This window comes from Chiloscyllium plagiosum, unplaced genomic scaffold (assembly GCF_037043375.1).
Source record: "Chiloscyllium plagiosum isolate Xiang-an unplaced genomic scaffold, Cpla_swu_hap1 HiC_scaffold_10, whole genome shotgun sequence".
Lineage (NCBI taxonomy): Eukaryota > Metazoa > Chordata > Chondrichthyes > Orectolobiformes > Hemiscylliidae > Chiloscyllium > Chiloscyllium plagiosum.
In genome coordinates this window covers 32,623,298-32,647,237 of record NW_028270148.1, presented here as the reverse complement: position 1 = coordinate 32,647,237, position 23,940 = coordinate 32,623,298, and the positions used below count along the sequence as shown (strand labels likewise).

The 23,940-nt window shown below is 39.3% G+C and overlaps 1 protein-coding gene across 2 annotated transcripts in view; it reads right to left on the bottom strand.

The window, feature by feature from the left end:
* The window catches only part of fbxo11b (F-box protein 11b), a 154,505-nt gene that overhangs the window by 40,794 nt on the left and 89,771 nt on the right, over positions 1-23,940 (bottom strand). For both annotated transcript variants that reach the window (XM_043695619.2, XM_043695620.2), the window contains 8 exons: positions 9,265-9,409; positions 8,198-8,327; positions 3,866-3,949; positions 3,649-3,781; positions 2,709-2,815; positions 2,501-2,612; positions 249-355; positions 24-161 (listed from right to left, as the gene is read on the bottom strand). In XM_043695619.2, coding sequence (XP_043551554.1) covers positions 24-161; positions 249-355; positions 2,501-2,612; positions 2,709-2,815; positions 3,649-3,781; positions 3,866-3,949; positions 8,198-8,327; positions 9,265-9,409 — 956 coding nt within the window. The remainder of the gene's footprint in view (positions 1-23; positions 162-248; positions 356-2,500; positions 2,613-2,708; positions 2,816-3,648; positions 3,782-3,865; positions 3,950-8,197; positions 8,328-9,264; positions 9,410-23,940) is intronic.

Here is a 23,940-nt window from a genome sequence, read left to right as displayed (position 1 = left end):
TTATTGAAAGTAATAAGAGTTACCATGCCATGATCAAATGTGAAGACCCCAACATCACGCCCATGATGAATTTGATTTCGCCTGATGATAGGATTTCCATGGTTTTTTACCCAGATTCCAGCAAGAGCATTATTTGAAATTTCATTGTCCTCATAAATTCCCTATAAAATAAAAAGATTATACTAACTATACTATGGGCAAAAGCAAAGTTGTTAAAATAAAGTTAGTTGCGTTTTGGATTATCATACCTGTGCATGATCTGTTATATATAGTCCAACATTTTCACAATCACTAATATTGCAGTGTTTGATCGTAGGAGATGCTCCCTGGCCACTGACACACACAGCAGAGCCAACTGCAACAAAGAATTCTACAATAAATCAATTGTAACTACTTCAATGAAATGATTTTTGGAATGAATAGAGACATGACCTAAGACACTATTTACAATTCAGATCCATGGTACTATTCATCTCTTTTCAATTCTCTGAAAATACATGTATGTTTTATGATCAACAACTTGCATTTGTATAGTACCTTGAAAATACTAAATTATCCCAAAAGACTCAACAACGTTGAGATATTGGGTGGGGTGACCAAAAGCTGGGCCAGAGATGAGAGTTTTATGAAGCGTTACAAAGGAAGAGGAGGATGGGTTTTATCCTGTTCAACGCTTGGCCACTAACGGTCTGATGGGGATAAATAGGAAGGTACAATAGCTAGAGTCAGAAGAATGAACACTGGGGAAGACAAGAGAGTGGGGCAAGACAGATAGGAGAAAGCCCCTGAAGGGCTTTAAAACAGGATGAAAATGTTAAATCTGGGTACTGGGCTCAAGACAATATAGGTAGGGGTTGATGGATGAGTAGGGCAGAATGTTGGCACCTGGGTTTTGGTTGAACTTCTATGGGTAGAAAATGGTGGGAGAAAGCTTAGGAAGATTTTGGAATACTGATTCATGGGTGACTTATGTGAGACTAAATGGTTCAGTTACAGAGGTGGTGAGCTGCTTGATTTGATCAATCTATAAAGTTCTGTGCAGAAGCCAGAAGATCTGAATGAATTGAATACAATAATTAAAATAAAGTATTATATGCAATGATACCCATGACAATTCATCGAAAAATGTATTCTGATCATGCCATTCAGAGCTCCAGTTTGTTTTTATCCCCATAAATGTTTTTTTTGTCAAAAACAGAGTGACAGATTACAGTGGCTCTCAAATTACATATGTACTTTGTTCTTCAATGTGCCATTAAAGGAAGGCAATAATCAAGAAGCTGGGTAACAGGGAAAAACATCAGGATAATCACGCAGGATCAATCGGGTTCCAACATGAGAGATCCTGAATGCATTCACAAACCACACCATTAACTAAGGATCAAGCAGACTGTGAAGAAAGGGCTTGAGCAGTTGGGCTGACGACAGAGAGAATGGCAGGATGACAAAATCATAAATGTATCTATCCATCAAGGTAATGTGCTATTAAAGGAAAACAATAAATCAAGAAGTCCGGTGTTTCGCCCAATGTAAGAGGTAAAAAGTCACTCAGAATCAATCAGCCAAACTTCTATACATGCTGTACAACAGCAGGCATTTTCAAAGGTTTTATCCCAGACCAGCAGAGACACTAAGTTCTTGACTACAAAGAACTAGCAAGGAATGGGAATGATGGACTTCGACATATTTATTTCATTACTGATCTCCATCCTCAACTAAATTTGGCAGATTTTGCATTGAATGTTCACTACTTACAAATTCAAATGTATTGTGCATTAAATTGCATTTCAAGAACTAAATTAATCATTGAGATGGGGTGGGGAGAAATAGCATTATTTCAAATTCTGCAGCTCCGTAGCTAATTTCAGACAATTTCACGAGTTTGCGATGTTTTGAAGCCTTTGTTACCCATTTTAGAATAAGACAAAAAATCGTTGTTCGCTTCTCCTCAACTTATTCCCCTCTTCACAGCACAACACAAAAATAGGGCCTGGCACAAATGTGGATAAGGACAAGAGTGGATTATGGATTACACAGGGGAAAATTGAAAAGTCTGATTTTTCTCCACTCTTGCCCCAAGAATATGAAACTGCAAGTCCACATTATCTCTCTCCTCCAAATATACCCACCTGGCTGGAATGAAAACAGGAGAAGAACACAAAAAATGTGGACAAAGAGAATTATGCAGACCAGGGGAAGAAACAAAATGAGAACATAGCAATAGGAATGCAAAAGTGATAATACAGGCAAGAGACACAACATATTTTTCCAAATTACCATGCATCAACATTACATTAAAATCAATATCACTCATTCAATTTTGTTTACAAACACTCTTACTTATCAATAGCACCTTTATCATAGCAATATGTCCCTCAACAATTCAAAATGGTTTGTCATGAACATTCCAATATAACTTCATACAAAATTCCAGTGGTTATAAAAAGAAATAACACTCAATCTCCCCACGTTAAACCATAATATCAAAGATGACACAAACCTGTGCAAGTACTTCGAATGATACAATGATCTATAATCGGACTGCAGTTCACCGTGATCTCCAAGCAGTGGTGTGCATTATGGTGCTGGGCTGACTTATCATCAGGGTTAAACTAGAAGAAAGAAGCACATACTATAAAGATATTGCTTACAGATTATAGATTACTAAACATTGTCAAATGATGTATGATATGGCTGTTAGTACTTACCCTAATTGTCATATATCCAACATAGGCATCCTCAGAACCTTCCATAAATACAAAGGTAGAATCCCTAGTGTTTTCAATGATGACCTTATCTGCAACTTTTCCTGGTGCTGAAAATGTATTAAAAATGTTTTTAATACAACTATTCAAATTATCTCAACACTACTTTCAATTACCAATGATCTTTTAGGCACATACACCATAGACAATTATGGAGACAAATAATTTCACCGTGATGACTTGGTAGAGATCAAGAACGTTTCTAAAATGAGCACACTGAAGCATATAAAATTAATTCAAAGTTCAACAGGGTTGATGCTAACAGCCATTACTGCTGATTAAAAGTGTCTTAAATCAAGACTTGTGAGGACTTGTAAGTTTCAGGAAAAACAGTGAGCTATTTAGGACCAACAGGGAAGAAAGAAACATCTTTACTCAGTTATTAATCTTTGAAATCCATTACCAAAGGGGACTGGAGATGCTCAGTTGATGTGTCTACTGAAGATTTGAGATCAATAGATTTGTGAAGTTGAATGCAGAGGTCAGCGAAGATCTTACTGAATAGAAGAGGAGCCTCTACCAGCCATAACATATGACAAGCACAGAATGCTGGAAAGGCTTGCTAACAAATTACTAAGATACAGCTGGAAAGGCAATTGCTTGGGGAAGGGAAGAGAAAGGAGAAATAATACTTATAGAAAAAAAATTAGAACCAAGGTTAAAAATCTTAACTTGCATTGAATGTTCACTACTTACAAATTCAAATGTATTGTGCATTAAATTGCATTTCAAGAACTAAATTAATCATTGAGATGGGGTGGGGAGAAATAGCATTATTTCAAATTCTGCAGCTCCGTAGAACGTTGCTTAGCAGAATTAACATTTTGCACTACTATATTGCCAACAGCAGTGCCAAAAATTAAATGCAAATCAATATATTTACCTGCACCAATCATAGTTATAGGGGATTCAATATAAATCCACTCATCAGTGTAGGTACCAGAGTGTACGAAGATAAGACCATCAAAGTGAGCTTCCTGAACACCTCCCAAGGCATCTTCAATTGTATCATAATACTATAGAGAAAATGAACACAATTTAACCCAAAGATTACAGCACACAATTTTGTAAGTACAATTCAAAATTTTAAAAATCCTTACCAACATATTTTCTCTTCCTTTATACCTTGCTGGGCTGCTGTAAAAATGTTCTGCAAATCCAGGCTTTACGTGCGCTCCTTTATACTAAAATTCAAACAGTCAAGAAATGAAATACATCAACCATTTCTGTTAAAAATTCTGATCATTTGTTATGGAATCCTGCCATGTATTACAGATGTGACACTCTTGGCAGAGAAAAATAAACAACCAAAGAGTCTTAAAATGCTCAATATAGCACTTTTTCTAAAAAAAGGCAGAGGTGGACAGAATCTTGTGAAGCAAGGGGAGGCAAAAGATTATCAGGGTAGACAGGAATATGGATTGGAGATTCTAGTCAAATCAGCCATGACCTTAACATATGGTTTGAGGGGCTGAATGACCTACTCCTGCTCGATTGCTACGTCCCTGTGTACCAACTGAAAACTCTGACAGATCAAAGTGGTCAAAAATGATACAAAATAGTTCAATATGTCAGTTACTGGCAGAGTTTTTCGCTGATTAGTTTTGGCTTTCATTCTGTAGAACATATCATAAACAACACAAGAATCTATTCAGCCCATCGAGACCTTTAAAGAACCTATTAGCCCCATTTGCGTCCTAAATAATTTTTCATCCTTCAAATAGTTATCCAATTTTTGAAACTGTTTCCACATTTCTGTTATGCAACAAATTCCAAATTCAAAACACTCAATGTCACTGTGGTTCATTGGTCAATTACATAAAATATCCTGCCTTCCTCTTTTTGACCTTCAGCGATTGAAAGCGCAGCAGCAAACACAAAAAGGCCATTCAGCTCACCAAACCTGCCCTGCCATTCCAGAACATGGTTCATCATCTCCTTGATACCGTTTACCCATACTATTCCCTGTATCCTTTCATGTCATTAGTCTGCATAAACCTATTTATTTGTTTTAAATCTGCTTAATGATTAAGCTTCCTCAGACTTCAGAGTAGAGAACTGTAAAGCCTGACCAGCTTGAGTACAGAAATTTCTCATGTCAATTTTAAATGGCCTGCCCCTTATCATGAGATTATATACTAGAGTTACAAGCTGAGGGAAACATTCTATTTATTCTATCCAACCCATCGTGCCCTATAAGAATTGAATTTACAATGGGATCATCTCTCATTTTGCAGAATATAAAGACAGTTTCCTCTGACACAAGATAATCCTGCAATCATAATCTCCGTTGCAGCCCTTCTACATAAAGTATGCTCTTAAGGAGACGAAACCTGTACACAATACTCCAGGTGAGGTTCCACCAAGGCTTTATACGACAGAAGATACTTTTGTTTCTGTACTCAAACCCCCTGAAGCGAATACCAATATGCCACTTATTTCCTAACTGCTTGCTGCACCTACATGCTAACTTTTAATACTCACAGACCAAGACACCCAAACTACTTCTGCCTGTTTTTAAAGAAAAATGACAACTTCATACTAATTTACATTAGATCATATCCTTCAAGTACCAGCCCATTCAGTTGGCTTATCCAAGTCTTCTTGCAGCCTCCTTGCACTCTTCTCACAATATGCGCACCCTAAATTTGGTGTCATCAGATAATTTGATCCTCACATCCATATAAATTATATTGAATGTGGATCTAACACTGACGCTCACAATACCCCATGAGTAACAGCCGGCTATCCAAAGAATGACCTGTTCATTTTTGCTCTCTTTCTGTTTAACTCTGCCTTAAGATCACATTTTCAAACCATTTGTGTTCAATACTTGAGTCAGATTGTCGAATACGAAGTTCGATAGAGACTCGGCTCGACATCAACCCCACTTTCTCATCCTACAGCCAACCTTTTACTAACTGGCACCTTTGGGACCAGGAGTGTGCTGGTTGATTAAATATCCCAGATCATCAAGCAGTTCACATAATCAATGTAAAAACACACACTAAGTAACAGAAACACAATGCTGGGGGTATACACATCGCTGTTAATTATTTACAGCATAAATCACTCAAAATCAATTGTGACTTTGTCTTAAATAAAACTTACCAGCAGAGAGCCTTCTCACTCAGACACAACTGACTATTCGGACATCACAAGGAGATTGTGACATTTCTAACAAATTGATTCAAAACCAAATCAACAATTCACATTTTGTCAGGCCACTCAAGTGAACAAAAAGTATACTTACACTGAGGCAAATAAAAATAACTATGTGAACAGAATGTGAACTTCACAGTATTTGAGGCACATAATTTTTGCCAGTTTATCGAAAGCGCCAGTTAAAACAAAAAGTTGCTGCATTTCATATTATTTATTCCACAAATACACAAATACATTGATCTCAATCTTCAACAGATGCATCAACTGGGCACCTACAGTCCTCTTGGATAGAGGATTCCAAAGATTAACAACTGAGTAAAAACACTTGTGTCTACTATCCAATTCTTGATCCAAACTACTATGCTCCTTCCAATCTAAAGCTCTCTTATTTTATTTACGAGTAGGACTTACTGAAAATCCAAACAGACCACATCCACTGGTTCTTCTTTCTCTACGTTACATGTAACATCATCAAATTCTGAGCATACAATCCCAAATTTCAAAACTGAGCCTGCTCTTCAACTGAAGAAACTAAGCTGGCAATGGAAGATTGGGAGGATTAAAGGAACCAGATCCAAGAATGCTAAAATGCTGAATGGTATAGCTGTAACAAGGCTATGTTGTTAGAGACAAAAGAACTGCAGATGCTGGAATCCAAAGTAGACAGGCAGGAGGCTGGAAGAACACAGCAGGCCAGGCAGCAGACCTGTCCTTAAGAAGGGCAAAACGTTAACTTCTCCACCTCCTGATGCTACCTGGTCTGCCGTGTTCTTCCAGCCTCCTGTCTACCAGTCGATTTTGTGACATAACTCCCTTTTCCTCCATCTAGACCTCTGTAACCTGAACAAGTATTACAGAATCCTAGCTTTAACCACTCTCCCAATGTCACAAAAGCACATAGTGGATACTGAAAAACTGGGAAAAAAATGATGGAAACATTTCAGGTCAGACAGCATCCATAATTAGATGTCAACTACAGGCCAATGACCTTTTATTAGACCTAAAAGATCACTTCCGGATTGCTCTTTTTCACCCGATGACAACAAATGCAGAACAACTCTGGGGAAGGTAATTCATGACAACAAAAATTTCTGAAAATCTGTCGATTAATAGGATGTAAGACGTGATGTCATTGTACACCAATCGCTGAAATTAAGTTTGCAGGTGCAGCAGGTTGCAGTAAAGGAGGCAAATGACATGCTGGCCTTCATAACCAGAAGATTCAAATACAGATGCAGAGATATTTGTATATTGTATAGGGAGTGCAGTTTTGGTCTCTTTATCTGAGGAGGGTGGCCTGGCTATGAAGGAAGTGCAATACAGTTTTACCAGACTGATTGCTCAGACAGCAGGAGTGATAAATGAAGACAAACTGGATTGGTTAGGACGATATTCACCAGAGTTTAGAAGAATGAGAGGGGATCTCATAGAAGCACATAAAATTCTAACAGACTTTGACAGGTTAAATGAAGGAATAATACTACTGATGACCGGCAAGTCCAGAACCAAGGGTCACTGTCTAAAGATAGGGCTGAGTTGAGGAGAAATTTCTTCACCCAGAGTGAGGCAAACCTGTGGAATTCTCTAGCATAGAAAGTGGTTGAGGGCAAAACATTAAATATTTTCAAGGATGAATTAAATAAAGTACTTGGGGTTAAGGGGATCAAAAGCAGGAGCATGTTACTGAATTGGATGATCAGCCATTATCTTACTGAATGTTGGAGCAGAGTCGAAGAATAGAATGGCTTACTGCTACTTTCTATGGACTTTTTTTTATCTCAACTAATTAATCATTGCCTAACCAAGTATTTTACCTTGCTTCCCAAGGATAGCCAGCAACTGTTTCTATGAGATCCTCCCTCATTCTTATAAATTCTGAATATAGTTCTAACGAATCCAGTCTGTCTTCACTGATCACTCCTGCTGTCTGAGGAATCAGTCTGGTAAAACTTTGTTGCACTTCCTCCATAGCCAGGACACCCCTCCTCAGGTAAAGAGACCAAAACAACTGCAGCATTTATCCCTGCATCTGTATTTGAATCCTCTTGTTATGAAGACAAGCACTTCACTTACCTCCTTCAATGTCACATCCCTATGATATCTGCTGTGTACAAGTGCACAGAATCAAACTCAGGCACAATTGATGTTCTGCCCTCAACTCATTAAGCCTTTCTTCAGGGAAAAGAGCTTCATCAACTAAAACCATACTCACAAAAGTTTACTTATGAAAGAAAATCATATTTGGACAGCAATTAATAACACCATACCAGTTGTTGAAAACTTTCCTTCCAAGGATTTGGATGTTCGCAATCTTCTGGATTTATCTGATAAAATTTGCCTGGCTCCGGATGCATCATTGGCCGAGTATACTCAAACACTTCCATATACAATCGTTTCCTGGAAGAATAGTTATTCTATACTTTATACATGAAGAAAGACTAAATCACGAACAACATTCAGGCTTGAGCTGCTAAGTATCCAGCAACATCTGCATCACACAAATCCAGGACAATGATTACCTTAAACACGAGGCAACGTAAACAGCTTGCCCGGACCCCCCTCCAGCAAAAGCAATTGACATGTAATGCGCATGGACCAGCCATATAATTATTGTGGCTCGAAAGCATGTTTAAAACCTGGGTATTGTTTCAGGAGTGATTCCTGTGCTGTCACAGTTACTTATCCATAACACCTTTTGGAAGTTCAGTTTTGAGTTGTTTGGTCTGTTCTGGATCTAATTTAGCAATAATGTGTCATTCAACATGATGGAAGGGTGCCCTCACTGACAACATGGGACTTTAAATATGCACAGCTCAAAGTGATCATTCACCTAGTTCCACCCAAAATGTTCACAATTCCAAATACATTTGGACCATGTCTCTAAGAAAAAAGTTAAAAATCACAACACCAGATTATAGTCCAACAGGTTTAATTGGAAGCACTAGCTTTTGGAGTTTGCAATTAAGCCTGTTGGACTATAACCTGGCGTTGTGTGATTTTTAACTTTGTACACTCCCGTCCAACATTGATATTTTTACTGATCCAAATATTTTTAAAATTCAAGATGAACTCAATAAAATTTTACAAAACTAATAGAAATATTGAAATTATCATTTTTGCTTGCCAAATGAATTAGATTTTTTCATTCGCTTTTAATTTGGGTACTCTGGATCAGGTACAATTTGGTACATTGATCATGAAAGACAATGGCATTTATGACACATTTACCTGTGCCAGAAATAATATGAATGACTAGAAGAATAACCAAAGTGAAACAGGGCAACAAAGGTTTCAGTAAATTGGAGAGGCTGCAGAAATATCAAAGCCTACTTACCATAAAATTGGATCATTAGCTAGCTCGCTGAAACGTTTACACACACAAGCTGCTCTGCAAAGATCCTGTTCAAGTAGATATGAGAAGATATTCATAACGACCTCATCTGGTAGTTTTACTTGAAGATATTGCTCTGCTGGTGATGCTATTAAAAAGTGAAATGCAAAAGATGCATTTGGGTATCATTCCAAATCTGAAGTGCTTGTTCTTGATCAACAACAGTGTCACTTTCTATCTCTAATGACTTCTTTATATGAATCAACTGTATTTTGCAAACTTCTGCTGTTTGGGTACTGCTTACAAAGTTCATAACAACATAAACCAATAGCAAAACATACAGCCCTACAAGCTTGCTCCATTATTTACGAAGATCTTGCATTTTCTTTTGTATTTTGCTGTGGTGCTCGCTTTCATTCCTGAATTTAAAAACCTACAGATTATTTTTAAGGAAATACATTGAACACCCAGTCTTCAATATTAAAACCCCCTTCACTTACTAGACTTTTAAAATTAATTAAATCCAAGATAAATAAGCATTAAGTAAATGCATAGCTATTAATTTATGAAAACATTTTGACAGCATCCTCAAAAGTTCTCTTAATTACATTAATTGTTGGAAAGCAGGATCAGTGTAATAAATTGGGCAAAACGTCATTCCCTGCCTGATTCTGCAAACCTAAAAATAAGAGGGGGTCTATTGTTCATTTGGAAATCATTGCCTCAAGAAAAACAGCAAACTAGAATACTCAGCATTGTTAGGACTCTCACCAATTTTTCATTTGTTTTTTAAATCAATTTTTGGTTCAGAGTTGTGAACTGTGAGCTGAGAACTAAAGATGACCTTTGGCCTGAGTTATAGCTTCTTTTCAAAAAAGGACAAACTAATATTTGTTCATGAGACCAGGTCTGAAAGTTAATTGCAGATTGTTTCTAGATAAAAACTGCTCCATAAATGCTTCAACTCCATCGAGGCCTTACACTCAAGCAGATAGTGGATTCTGAATGTTAATTGGGACATTGTGGGTAAAAATGAGTCTGACAGGGAGAGGTCAGATCTGAACTGATTTTTGAATTGTGCTTGAATTAGAAGGATTGTGTCTACAAAAGCTAGAGCTCAGAGGTTTGATTGCTCTCTCATTGTCCTCTCATCATCAATTTATTGATAGCTCACAGAATAGAATCGCAGGATTAAATGAATATTTCTCAAAGCACAATGGAAGCTAGCTGCACACATAGGTCATCAGAAACCAAGCAAAACAATAACCCATATGCTATGATGTTACTGATCATGGAGACTGAAGTGAAATAGCCAGTTACATCACACTTATTTTTCCCTTTTGATTTATTCCTGAACCGTCAGTCTGTCTGTCTTTGCATCAGAGTTGAGGTTAGAATTAAAGAGGTCTAGGTTTAAATCTTAGCCATAATTTACTTCATTGTTTAACTTAGCTCTGCTAAAGTTACTATATTGTTAATAAATTGTTACACCTAGTTTGAGGTACAAACCCAGTGTCGATCATCAACTATTCACAAAGTCTGGAACAGGCCGACTGCTGCATCCGCGGGTTCAGTTTCCACGGTGTCAGTTACCTGCGGCCTGAACATATTACAGGGAACGATCCAGAATCAGGGACCAGGGCTGCCAGGAAGGTAAAATTTCCCATTTAAATGAATGGGTTCACAGCTATCTGAGGTAGGTCTGGAAACGTATCCCTGCGTGTACGTGGAGGAAGGGGAACGCTGTACTGATTATTCAAAAGTCTGTTTCAGAACCATACAATATTTAGTATCTTTGAAGCTTTGATTTTTTTAAAAAACTGTGTTGCAAATACAGAGGTAGGGAGGCTGATTTGGTTTGGCTGTTGTCTCCATATTGTAACAATAAGGAATGCTGACAAAATAGATGGCTAGATTCAGTGGCCAGAAAACGGTCTGGAAAGGATTCAAGAAAGGATGAAGCAATAAGAGAAATGTAAAGGGCGTGGAACAGACTGGAAATTTGGATAAAATTAAGCAGAGCAGATCAGAATGGGAAAGATAAATATAGCATTAGCAAATCCTGTTGACAGGGAAAAGCACCAAAACAGGTTTAAAGTTTATAGCACTATATTTAAATGTATTAAGTATTCATAACAAAATAAATTAATTAAGAGCACAGATACAAATTAATGGGGTTGATCGAGTAGCCACTCTGGAAATGCAGTTGCAGAGGACTCAAGTGAAGAATTAAATATTCCACAATACTTGACATTTAGAAGAGATGGGCAAAATGGATAACAGGTCACAGTCATTGAATATCCAACTCATCAAATCCTCCTCCAGCATGATGGGGTTAATTTCATATCAAGAATGAGATGAAACAGTAAAAGCATCCTTGCTTGAAAAAATAGCATGTTGAATAGGCTTGGATAAAGATCAGAAATAAAAAGGGACAGAAAATATTGATTGGCATTTGAGGATTATGTGGTCTGTACAAGTTGTTGTTGTGATGGGCAGAATATTTATCAGTGAATAAGAGATAAATGCAACAAGCATATTAGAAACATAGAGTTTACAAAATTGTTATGCTTTGTGATGGTTTAGAATGTCGGCACCAACGACAGGCAAAACTAGGAAAGAGGTCGTGCAAAGTCAATACAAGGAGCAAGGCACTAAATTAAGCAAAATCTCAAAACTAATCATTTCTGGATTATTACTTGAGCCATGTGAAATTGGCAGAGGGTAAACAAGGTTAGAGAGAAAAATGAATGGCTGAAAGACTGATTTGAGAGAAATGATTTTCAGTTCATGGGAGACAATAGAGTTAATTTGCTGTACTGACCTGCAAGGCATTGAACGTCCCAGGGGTAAGGGGGTGTGCTTTGTCTTTTAGGTGGAACGTGGGAGGTTTAGACAGCCATTCCTCGCCACTCAGGGATGATTTACATTTTCATCCAGAAATCAATAAGAACATTATAGTTGGAATTTGACTACTCCCCTATAGTTACAAAAAGTAATTTGCGAGAAATTTGACCATTAAGGGATAGTTCGCATTACATTGTTTCTGGAGGTGGGGTAGTCACTGCATTGTAACTTCAGTGGCATGTGACTATGAGGGATTGGCTTGTGGGTAGTACTAACTGTGATGTTGAGAGTTTTGTATAAAGGAAAGACTGTTTCCTTTGTTCAGTGAGAGCTTTTGCCATGACCCCGTAAGCTCTGCGAGGTGTATGTTAAAGATTCCTCCAGAAAGCTTGTACTGTACGGAGTTTAATAAATTTGGTTGCTTGTTCACAGAAGTTGGTGTGTTGCAGGTGCATCAAGTGTGTAGGAACCTCAGGAGTAAAACAACTTAACACATGTGGCACTGGTACCAAAACTGGGGAAAATGAGGTGTGTACTGCTGGTACAGTCTACATCTGAGCTGCACTAGGATTGGCTTCTTGCTAACTAAGGAAGAGATGTGGGTTTGAAACTAAACAATGGGGATAAGGGCAAAACAGAATGACGAGTAGCACATATTAAGGTAACTACGTTTGATCTAATGGGCATTGCTGAGACTTGCCCGCAGGAAAACCTAGGTTTCGACATTTAGGAAGGACAGGAAGCCAGGAGAGGGTGGAGGAGCAGCACAGTTAATTAAGGATGACATTAACATGAGAGGGGGATTACATTAATTCAGGAAAACAGAATACAGAAGTAATATAACAGAGATGAGAAATGATAAAAGCAAGAGGTTACTTGTGGGAGTTGGATACAAGCTCCCTAATAGTAACCATTACCACAAAATAAAGCACCAGAATTAGGTCATTTGGCTATCCAGTCTGCTTCACCATTCGATCATGGCTGATATGTTTCTCAAGCACAATCTCCTGCCTTTGTCCATAATGTTTGATTCCCTTAAAACTCAGAACTTATCACTGCATTCAAGACACTCGATGACTTGGCCTCTACAGCCTTCTGTGGCAATGTGTTCCATAGATTCACCATACACTGGCTTTGTGTTACCTGCAACCTTTGCAACAATGCTCTCAGTGACAAAAGGGTATCAAGGAAAAACTAATGGAAGCTTGTCAAAAGAGTACAGCATTTATCAGGGGGACTTTAAACTACATATAAATATCAGTTGTAAAGTAATAGCCTGGATAAGGAATTCAGGTCAGGTCAAATTCTTAGATCAGTATGTTACGGCACCAACCTAAGAACAGGCTATACTAGATCTGGTTTTGAAGAGTCAGATAGGGTGTCTTAAAGCCTTCAGGACTAAACACTGAATTTAACAATTTCAGAATGCTAATACCCTCCTCCATGTTCACTGCCCTTGCCCCCAACACCCAGAGACCCTGCTTTGTATGGCTTGCTCCCTGCACAGCCAACCCATTTTCAACCATTTAAACTTTTCACTTGCACCCGACCCAGCATTTATCTCCCTTTCAGCTCGATATCAGCAATCTCTCTGTTCGCATTAGTGTTATGATGTTGAAAGCATGTTTGGTCACTTTAAGATAGAAAGTGCTATTCTGCATTTAAAGTACAACCACAGCTGTCAGCTAAAGGTCAGGATATCTGAGTTCTGGTGGCTGTTTTGACAACAATTCAAATTTAACCCATTAATTTAAATTATGCCCAGGATACCAGAAACCAATGGAATTTGAATTTTATTGTTTTGACACCTGGAAACCAATCAAATTATAAGAATTTAATGTGTCATGGGGGTGTATATAAACCAGGTATTTTGAAAATTTGAGAGCAACTGCCACCGAACATCAAGCAACTGCTATAGACACAGAATTAACTACCCATCTAACATCTCGCTCTCCAAGAAATTAGAAAATGCTCTCTATTTTTTCACATAAAACATACTTGCAGTAAAAAAAAAGACCCAGGGAGATCAGCAGCTGGAAGATTGAAGACAGAGACTGTATGGTCTTGAGATTAAGTTAATGTAATGTTTAATAAGTGTGTTATTGGAACAGCATTTCTTTTTATACAGTTGAGGTCAGACAATTGTTGCTTAGTGTTCACTACGACAGTTAAGAAAATAAACTTTTTTTCGTTAAATACTGGAATTTAGGAGTTCTCTGTCACTCATATTTTAACAGATTACGAGGCAAGGCAAGCTTTTCACGGTATTTGGTTCAATTAACAGAGGGGTTTGACCTCCATGTTGTAACATTAATAAGAACATGACGCTTTGGTCCCCTTACTTGAGACAGACAGAGGAGGTTCACTACATTTGACTCTACCTCATTTCTCAAATCAAAGAGATGTACAGCACAGAAACAGACCCCACCTCAGGGAAAATTTATCCTATCCATGCCCCTCATCATGTCTATTTATCCTATCCATGCCCATCATTTTATAAACCTCTACAAAGTCACCCTTCAGCCTCTGATGCTCCAGGGAAAACAGCCTGGGTCTATTCAACCTCGCCCTAAAGCTCAAGTCCTCCAATCCAGGCAACATCCTTGTAAATCTTTTTTGAACCCTTTCAAGTTTCACAACATCCTTCAATAGGAAGGAGACCAGAATTGCACGCAATATTCCAACAGTGGTCTAACCAATGTCCTGTACAGCCACAACATGACCTCCCAACTTCTGTACTCAATACTGACCAATAAAGGAAAACATACCAAATGCCGCCTTCACTATCCTATCGACATGTGACTCCACTTTCAAGGAGCTATGAACCCACATTCCAAGGTCTCTTTGTTCAGCAACACTCCCCAGGACCATATCATTAAGTGCATAAGTCCTGCTCTGATTTGTTTTTCCAAAATGCAACTCCTCGCATTTATCTGCCACTCCTCAGCCTATTGGCCCATCTGATCCAAGATCCTGTTGAACTCAGGTAAACTTCTTCGCTGTTCAATTATGGTGTCATGTGCAAACTTACTAACCTTTGTTCATGTCCAAATCATTCACATAAATGACGAAAAGCAGTGTACCCTTATGGCACTCCACTGGTCACAGGCCTCCAGTCCGAAAAGTAACCCTCTGTCTTCTATCTTCGAGCCAGTTCTGTATTCAAATGGCTAGTTCTTCCACTATTCCAGAGTTCTAACCTTGCTAACCAGTCACCCACAGGGAACCTTGTCGAACGTCTTACTGAAATCCAGATAGATCACGTCCACCATTCTACCCTCATCAATCCTCTTTGTTACTTCTTCAAAGTAATGCTGACTATTCCTAATTGTTCCTTGCTTTTCCAAATCCATGTACACCCTGTTGCTCAGGATTCCTTCCAACAACTTGCCCACCACCGATGTCAGGCTCACCGGTCTATAGTTCCCTGGCTTGTCCTTACCATCTTTCTTAAATAATGGCACCACGTTAACCAACCTCCAGTTTTCCGGTCCCTCACCTGTGACTACTGATGATACAAATATCTCAGCAAGGGACCCAGCAACCACTTCCTTAGCTTCGCACAGAGTTCTGGGGTACACCTGATCAGGTCCTGGGGATTTATCCACTTTTATGGTGTTTCAAGACATCCAGCACCTCGAAACTTCAACTCTCCTGCTCCTCAGATGCTGCCTGACCGCTGTGCTTTTCAGGTGCCATACTTTTTAACTCCGATCTCTAGCATATTCCACCTCACTTTCTCCTTAAAAGTAGTAACCAGTGAAATAGTTGATGCATTCGTTTTAATTTTCCAAAATTCAGAGAAGGTTTCTTTAAATTGGAAATTAGCTAGTGTAACTCCTTAATTCAAAAAGGAATGGAGGCAGAAAGGAAGAAACCACAGGCCAGTTTGTTTAACTTCTGAGACAAAGAATATGTTAGAAGCTATTATTAAAGTTGTTATAACATGGTGCTTGGACAAGTTCAAGGTAATCAGGCAGAGCCAATACAGTCTTGTCAAAGAAACATGCTTAACAAATTTAGTTTAGTTCTTTAAAGTCCCTCAAAAGCCTGCTTCACCATTGAATACAATCACGGCTGACATACCTTAGCTTCAAAGCTGAAAAATGTGTTGCTGGAAAAGCGCAGCAGGTCAGGCAGCATCCAAGGAGCAGGAGAATCGACGTTTCGGGCATAAGCCTTTCTTCAGGATTCCTGAAGGGTTGGATGGGGTTCTGGGTGCGGGCAGCGTTGGGGCTGGCCTCATGCACTTTATGCTGGGGGCGGTGTTGGGATCAGGTTGGGGGCCGGTGCTGGACGGGGGTAGATGGGGTGTCGAGCAAGTGTGTGTTGGTGCGAGTCACCTGAACGGGGAGCAGACTTTACAACGCTGAGCCCCAGAGGAAAGGCATTTAATCGATTTTCCGAATAGTCGATTATCCAAACGAAATAGTACCGGCCCATCCCATTCAGATGATCAAGTTTCCACTGTAAACCTAATCTGCTCAATCTCTCAAAATATCCATTAGATGGAGACTTCTCTGAGGAGCATTCTGGGAAAAGTTAGCTAAGTCGCCAATTCGCACCAGACCAGCATGTTCCAGTAAAGAGGAAGGACAAGGATAACAATATAAGGGACCCTTGGATAATGAGCGAGGTTGTGAATTTAGTCACGAGGAGAAACACTTATATAAAGCTTAGGAAGCAAAAATTGGACTGGACCCGTAAATCACACTTGGATTCAGAATTAGTTTGCATGTAGAAAGCAGAGGGTAGTTGTGGAAGGGTGTTTTTCTGGCTGGAGATCCATAACTAGTGGTAATCCACAGCGATTTGGACTGGGACCTCTGCTGTTTGTGATACATATCAATGACTTGAATGAAAATATAGATGGGTGGGTTACTAAGTTTGCAGATAATACAAAGATCGGTGGAGTTGTGGACAGTGTAGAAGATTGTCAAAGGATACAGCGGGACATAGATCAGTTGCAGATATGGGCTATGAAATGGACGTGGAGTTTAATCTAGGTAAGTATGCGGTACTGCACTTTGGGAGATCAACTGTTGAGGAAAAGTAGACAGTTAATAGTAGGACGCTGAACAGCACTGATGTATAGCGGGATCTTGGAGTTCAAGTCAACAGCTCCCTGAAAATGGGCACTTAAGTAGATAGGGTGTTAAAGGCAGCAAATGGCATTCTTGCCTTCATTGGTCAGGAAACTGAGAATCAGAGTCAGGATGTCATGTTGCTGCTTTATAAGACTTCGATTAGGTTACACTTAAAGAGTATTGCGTTCAATTCTGGTTGCCACATTATAGGAAGGATGTGGAGAATTCAGAGGGGACATCAAAGAGGTTTACACAACTACACTCAAATTCCTTGAAAATTGAGTAGAGTGTAGATGGGATAGTGAAAAAGGCATATGGTCAGAGCATTAAGTATAGGGATTGGGAGGTCATGTTGTGGCTACTATGTGTACAGGTCATTGACTAGGCTACTTCCAGAATATTGCGTGCAGTTCTGGTCTCCTTCCTATCAGAGGGAGTTGTGAAACTTGAAAGGATGTTGCCAGAGTTGGAGGGTTTGAGCTACTGGGAGAGGTTGAATAGGCTGGGGCTGTTTTTCCTGGAGCGTCAGAAGCTGAGGGGTGGCCTTATAGAGGTTTACAAAATCATAAGGGGCATGGATAGGATAAACAGACAAGGTATTTTCCCTGGGGTAGGGGAGTCCAGAACCAGAGGGCATAGGTTTAGGCTGAGGGGTGAAAATTATAAAAGGGACAAAAAGGGGTAATTTTTTTCATGCATGGGGTGGTGAGCGTATGGAATGAGCTGCCAGACGAGGTGGAAGAGTCTGGTGCAATTACAATATTTAAAAGGCATCTGGAAAGGAAGGGTTTAGCCGAGGATATGAGCCAAGTGCTGGCAAATGGGACTAGATTAATTTAGGATATCTGGTTGACATGGAGGAGTTGGACCAAAGCGTCTGTTTCCATGCTGTACATCTCTATAACCCTAAATAAGAGGATGAAAACTGTACATGCAACCTCATTAGGGTCTTGTTCAGTTGTAGAAACATTTGCTTACTTTTAAAGTCTGCCTGTTTTTATACATGTGCTGTAGATAAAGGGAAATTAGTGGATGTACTGTATTTAAATTTCAAGAAAGCACTTCATAAGGTACAACGGTTATAACAGAAAACAAAAGCTCATTGTCTAGGGGATAGCATATTGACTTGTGTAGATATTGGCTTGTTAACAGGATGAAGAGAGGAGCAAGTGGGTTTGTAGCAGGATGTCACGAGTGGTGTGCCATAGAGCTCAGTGCTGTAGCCTCGACTCTTTACAATTTATACAATTCATTTGCATGAAAGACCTGAAGGTATGGTAGCTAAATTTGATGACACAAGATAGCTGGGAAATGGAGCTGTAAAGAGGACTTAAGGAGCCCACAGAAGGGATACAGATAGGCTGTGAGAGTGGGCAAAGATCTTGCAAAAACAGCAGTGTCGAAAAAAGTGTGAAATTGTCCATTTTGGCACAAAGAATAAAAACATGCACATTACCGAAAAAGAGCAGTTGCAGAGCCCTGAAATGCAGAGAGATCAGTCTGTTCTTGAGCATGAATCACAAAAGTTATTATGTGGGTACAGCAATTAATCAGGAAAGCTAATAAAATATTATGGTTTATTACAAAGCAAACAGAATGCAAGAACAGGGAGGTTATGCTCGAGTTATACAGACATTGATAAGACTACATCTGGAGTAGTATATACAGTATTAGTCACTGCACTTCCAGAAGGATGCTAATGAATTGAAAGCAGTTTGAATAATAATAATATGATTAATACCTTGAACAAGTGGATTGCCTTATTAGAAAATGCCAAACAGGCTAAACCTTTATCTTCGAGTCAGAGATGACTAATCACTACAAGTAAGATCCTGAGCAGATTTGACTGGATTGATGCTAAAAGGTTGTTTCCTCTCATGGGACAATCTAGAACTGGGGGTCATAGTTCAAAAGTAAGATGGTGCCCATTTAAAACAGAGATAAAAATACATTTCTTCTCTCAGCGGGTTCAGTCTAAAAAAGAATTCTGGGTAATCCAAGATGGAGGATAGGAAAAAAATTGTGGCTCTAAGAGCTGCTCCTTTGAGGTTTTTTTTTTTAAAAAAAGTGTTGGAGCGGATTTCCTCAAATTCTAGGAGCAAAAATTACTCATATAACCTGTTGCACTGTTTTGGAACTTTGTGGGGGGGAAAAAGGAATCAAAACAACAGCACTTTAAAAAGGAGGAAGGGAGACAAAAGTGGTGACCACATGGGAAGTAATTCAAATGAAAAAGGGCTGCCTGACTAAGCAGTAACCTGCATTGCTGCTGCTTTTGCTGTTTGGTTTAAAATATCTCTGGGCAATGGAGTTGGTCTAATTAAAATAAACAGCAAAATTCACAACTCATCTTAGAGAACCCTGTGTGGGGGAGCTCACAGCAGGGGAGCAGTTAAGTGGCTAGTTTTTGAAGTGTAATCTTACTGTTTTTTGTTGTAAATCTACAATAGTGAGTAGAATGGCTTCTGTTTTGATATATTTTTATTGAGACCTGTTTCTTGATCAACCTTTAAAAATATAAGAAAGCTAAGTACTAAGCTAGCCTGGATCAGTGTTTTTAGAGCAGTAAGACTGTGTTATTTTCTGGGTCCATAGATTGTTACAGTGCAAAGATAGTTTTTAGTATAGTGATGTGCTATTCCTGTTGGAGGTGGGAGATTGGGGAGAGTTTCCATGTTACTGGTGATTAGGTCCGCAGGAAGTATGTTTGGTTGCAAATCCTACTGGATCGCATGGATCAGTTGGAATGGCAGTTAGAGGCAATGAGGAATTTACCGGAGCTAGGGAGCGTGAAGAATGGCAGTTGCAGATTTGGAGATAAACTGAAGATATTGTCAGGTACATGGGTGACCTCCAGGAAAGATAGGAGGAGAGGGTAGTGCAGGAGAGTCCTGTGGTTATCCCCATCTCAAACATGTATACTGTTTTGGAAAATGTAGGGCGTAATGGACTCTCAGGGGAGGTCTATAGTACTAAGGTTGGCTTTAATGTCACGAGGGGCATGCCAGGTTCCAAGTAATCAATTGTGATAGGGGACTCTCTGGTAAGAGGCACAGGCAAACTTTTCTGCAGCTAACAATAAGCCATCAGAATAGCGCGTTGCCTCCCTGGAGGCAGGATCAAGGATATGGCGGAGAGTGTCCAGATGTTAGTGGCCAGATGTTCTCCAAGGGGACAGGAGCCAGTAGGAGGTCATTACACACACTGGAACTAACGACATAGGAAGAAAAAAGGCTGAAATGCTGAGGATAGAATATAGGAATTTAGGCAGGAATTTAAAAAGGTCCTAGAGAGTAGTAATATCTGGATTACTCCAGATGTCCACAAGCTAGTGAGGGTAGGAATTGGAGGATAAGAGCAGATGAATGCGTGGCAGGGCAGCTGGTTGATGGGAGGAGGATGCACGCTTTTGGATCATTAGAATCTCTTCTGGAGTAGAAGTGACCCGTATGAGGAGGACAGATTGCACCGGAATTGGAAGGGGACTAATTGGTGGGGAGATTTGCTCCAGCAGATTTAAACGAGCCGGGTGGGGGACTCTGGGAGGTAGTGAGGCAAGAGATCAGTCTGGTACTGGTACAGTTGGGAAATGGCCTAAGTCAAACAGTCAGGGCAAACAAAGAACAAGGTAGGGCTGATAAATTAAACTGCATTTACTTCAATGTGAGAGGACTAATAGGCAAGACAGATGAACTCAGGGCATGGTTTGGAACATGGGACTGGGATATCATAGCAATTTGATATTTTTGATTAGGGATAATGTTACGGCTGTATGTAGGAAGGACACTCCTGGGACCACATCCAGAGAGGTTCCAGGGTGGAACCGAGAAATAAAGGGATGATCACCTGATTGGGATTGTATTGTAGACCCTCCAGCAAATTGAGAAACAAATTTTTAAGGAGATCTCAGTTATCTACAATGACAACAGGGTGGTTATAGTAGTTAACGTATGATATTAACTTTCCAAACATGGACAGGGACTGCCAAAGTGTAAAGGGCTTGGATAGAGAGGAATTTGTTAAGTACGTACAAGAAAATTTTCTGTTTCAGTATGTGGATGGACGTACCAGAGAAAGTGCAAAGCTTGACCAATTCATGGGAAATAAGGCAGGCAGGTGACTGAAGTGTCAGTAGGGGAGCAGTGATCATAATTCTATTAGTTTTAAAACAGTGATGGAAAACGATAGACCTCATCTATAAATCACAGTTCTGTATTGGAAGGTGGCCAATTTCGACCATTTTAGACAAGAACTTTCAAAAGCTGATTGGGGACAGATGTTTGCTGGTAAAGGGATGGCTGGAAAAAGGGAGCCTTCAGCAATGTGATAACAAGAGTCCAGAGACAGTTTGATTCTGTTAGAATGAAGGGCAAGGCCAGTAGGTATAGGGAATGCTGGATGACTAGAGAAATTGAGATTTTAGTCAAGAATAAGGAAGCGGCATGTGTCAGGTATAGATAGTAGGGATTGAGTGAATTCTTAGAAAAGTATGAAGGCAGTAAGAGTATACTTAAGAAGGAAATCAGGATGGCAAAAAGACGACATGAGATAGTTTTGACAAATAGGATTAAGTAGAATCTGAAGAGATTCTACAAATACATTAAGGGCAAAAGAGTAATTTGGGAGAGAATAGGTTCCCTCAAAGATCAACAAGGCCTCCATTGTGTGGAACCACAAACGAGGGGGGAGATATTCAACAAGTGTTTTGCATTTGTGTTTACAGTGGAGAAGGATATGCAAGATACAGAATATTGGGAAATAAACAGCGACATCTTCAAAGATGTCCATATTACAGAGATGTTGGTGCTGGACGTCTTAAAATGCATAAAGGTGGATAAATCCCTGGGGCCTGATCAGGTGTACCCTAGAACTCTGTGGGAAGCTAGGGAAGTGATTGCTGGGCCCCATCAATAGCCACACAGATGAGGTGCCAGAAAACTGGAGGTTAGGTAACGTAGTGCCATTCCTTAAGAAAGATGGTAAGGAAAAGCGAAGAAACTAGAGGCTTGTGAGCCTGACATTGTTTGGAGGGATTTACATGTATTTGGAAAGACAAAGGTTGTTCATGATCGTCAACAGTGTTTTGTGCGTGGGAAATGGTGTCTCATTAATGATTGTGTTTTTTGAAGAAGTAACTAAGAGGATTCATGAGGAGAGTGGTGGACGTGATCTATAGGGACTGCAGTAAGGTGCTCGACAAGGATCCTCATGGTAGACTAGTTAGCAAGGTTAGATGACAATAGTGGGAGAACCAGCTATTTGGATACAGAACTGGCTCAAAAGGTAGAAGACAGAGTGGTGGTGGAGGGTTGCTTTTCAGACTGTAGGCCTGTAACCAGTGGTGTGCCACAAGGATCGGTGCTGGGTTCATTGCTTTTTGCCATTCATAAAAATGGTTTGAATGTGAGCGTAAGAGATATAGTTAGTAAGTTTGCAGGTGACACCAAATTGGAGATGTAATGGACAGCGAAGGAGGTTACCTCAGAATACATCTTGATCAGATGGGCCAATGGGCTGAGGAGTGGCAGATGGCGTTTAATTTAGATAAATGTGAGCTGCTGCATTTTGGAAAGGCAAATCAGGTCAGGACTTATACACTTAATACTAAAGTCCTAGGAAGTGTTGCTGAACAAAGAAACCTTGGAGTGCAGGTTCATAGCTCCTTGAAAGTGGAGTTACAGTAATCAGGATAGTGAAGGCAGCATTTGATATGCTCACCTTTATTGGCCCGTGCATTGGGTCCAGGTGTTGGGTGGTTGTTGCGCCTGTACAGGACATTGGTTAGGCCACTTTTAGAATATTGTGTGCAATTCTGTCTCGTTCCTATTGGAAGGTTGTTGTGAAATTTGAAAGGGTTCCGAAAAGATTTATAGGGTTAATTTTCTCTGACGAACTGCAGGAAATTGGATGCCTGAGAGTATGGTGATTAGCCTCTGCCTAAGGGATCTCGAAACAAAAATGAGGAACGCTGAAATTAAGGTTGCACTTTGGTGGAAAAAGGAAGTTTCAATATAAATTATGCTATACTGAAAGTGCTTGATATTTAAATATTTTGGTTTGTTAAAATACTGATTCAGAAAATTTCAACATAACTGTTTTGCCTTTTTTGAATTCGGAACTCAATTCAATGTGTTTTGTGAGTTATGTAATGAGGCAGATTTTGTTTTTACATGAATATTATATGACATTAGGTCTTTTTTAAAATTATCAAACATGTAACCTTTCAAACAAACTGATTGAGGGCCTTGAGCTCCTGAGTGGTTTGAAATTCTACAATGCCTGTTTCAAAAAACAATTGTGTCAGTGGTCATGCTTTAGCCAAATGAGAGTATTGTGTTAAAATATCTTTGCTGTTTTTGTTTTAAATGCAGTGTTAACAAAACGAAGGGTGCATTTTAATTTTGATGTTATGTTAAGATTTTAGAAAACATTAGAACTTGAGGCTGAACTCTTTCAGGTCTGTCAATTCATTGTCCCACTTCATGTTGCAAATTCAAAGAATGTTCGTCTGTAACAAAGTTGTACAATTACTGGCCTGTAACCACTATAATTTCAACTGTCTTTTTTTAGGAAGCTTCATTTGGAGAACATATTTTAATATATTTCACATTTGTTTGCCATGGATATTTGATATTTGAATCTGAACTGAAACTGCCTCTTCAACAGCTGAAGCACAGAGAATATTTTGTTGTTTTCTTGCTGTTCCGGATTTTTAAAAATACTTCTCCTGACAGCTTTCACATTA